The 1678-nt window shown below is 36.7% G+C and overlaps 1 protein-coding gene across 1 annotated transcript; it reads left to right on the top strand.

Moving 5' to 3' along the window:
• The first annotated feature begins 261 nt into the window (after positions 1-261).
• LOC147558507 (uncharacterized) lies at positions 262-1422 on the top strand. The gene has a single exon (XM_086659025.1). The coding sequence runs from the start codon at positions 262-264 to the stop codon at positions 1420-1422; it is 1161 nt and encodes a 386-aa protein (XP_086515151.1).
• Positions 1423-1678: the final 256 nt, after the last annotated feature.

A 1678-nucleotide genomic window follows, 5' to 3' on the forward strand; every position in this document is an offset into this window, starting at 1 on the left:
CAGTTTAAGAGAACGAAAAAGACAAATTTTAAGAGAGAAAATATAGAGTTTAAGAGAGAGATGGAAAAGTATTTTCTGAGAGAGATGAAGATAAAGAATTTAAGAGAATGAGTGAGAGAGATAAAAATGATGAAGATGATGATGGTGATGGTGAGAGGAATGAAGAAATAAGAGTCTCAAAAAAAAAAAACATTGTTAAAGGTAACAATGATCGTCCGATCGGACCCTTGGTTGCCTCATCTCCCTAATAAACTACCCATCATGATTAATGAGTTACCTGCTAATGTCATTTGGGTCTCTCAATTATTTAAGCCTAATACCAGAATGTGGAATAATGAATTGATTAACTTATATTTTAATGATGAGACTATACAGGCTATCAATGAGATCACAATCCCTCAAGCTAACCATCATCAAGACAGATTGATTTGGTGTCCGACTCCTTCAGGAAAATTCTCGGCTAAATCATACTATAAACAGATCAAGGAGACACCACAATTAACTCAACAACCTCAGTTGTTCCCATGGAAAATTTTTTGGAGCATAAAGAACATGAATCCCCAAGTTCAACAGTTCATTTGGAAACTAATCAATAATGGGATTCCAACATTAAACAACATAGGTAAGAGAGTTCCATATGTACCTCAGATTTGCAAGATGTGCGACACTAATGAAGTGGAAACAATAGATCACTTGTTCGGTTCTTGCCCTAAGTTCCAACTTTTGATCCAGCATACAAATATACAAGATCTGCAAACACAACACACAAATCTAATTAGCCGCCTTACAAATCTAGTTCAAGACAAAACTAATGGACATAAAAGATGGTTTACATTCACCTATATCATATGGGAATGGTGGAAACTTAGAAACGGCTTCATATTCAGAAATCACCAACCAGATTTGGTGAGATGTTGGTGGAAGATCAAAGAATCTCTCAGGTATATCCCTAATATCATTCAAACTTCAGTTTCTAATCTAGTTCTGCAGGAAAACCATGAAGAACGATGGTGTCCTCCACCTCACAACCAAATCAAAATTAATTTTGATGGATCTTTTCGAGAGAATGAAGCTTCAGCAGCTGCTATTGCTAAGAATCACGAAGGAAACATTATAAGGAGCAAGACATTAACATTTGATCCGATTTCTCCTTTTCATAGTGAGCTGCTAGGGTTTCGGCTCAGTTTGGAATTAGGAGAAGAACTGCGGCTGAGAGGTTTTATAGTAGAAGGTGATGCTAGGGTTATTTTAGACCTTATCTCAGCCGTAGATCCTGATGTTCCGTGGAGATATTGGTACGAGATCAACGGCCTCCAGGAACGAACGCGGCAGATGGAAGTCACGTGTATGTATTGCCCCAGAGTCTCTAATCAGTCAGCTCACAATCTGGCAGCATCCGTGTTAGCCCTCCAATCTGCTTAAATTGAATTTTAATCCTCTTGTTGTTAATTTGTTATTCAGTTTGGTCCCTCTTTGAACTTTATGAGTAGAGAGTGATGAACTTTGTAACCCAGTTCTTGTAATGGATGTTTTAGCTCAAAAAAAAAATGATCGTCCGATCGTTGTCGATAATTTTTCGACGATATATAAGAAAGATAAAAGACATGGAAGAAAAGTTTTTGAAACAAAAGGTAAAAGGGAAATAAACTATAGATTATTAAATTTGATAACGTATCCA

Source organism: Eschscholzia californica, unplaced genomic scaffold (assembly GCF_041429995.1).
Source record: "Eschscholzia californica isolate CP2 unplaced genomic scaffold, dmEscCali1.0.p SCAF_2, whole genome shotgun sequence".
Lineage (NCBI taxonomy): Eukaryota > Viridiplantae > Streptophyta > Magnoliopsida > Ranunculales > Papaveraceae > Eschscholzia > Eschscholzia californica.

Coding starts and splice junctions, on each gene's coding strand:
- LOC147558507 (XM_086659025.1), top strand. CDS start 262: ATGATTAATGAGTTACCTGCTAATGTCATTTGGGTCTCTCAATTATTT.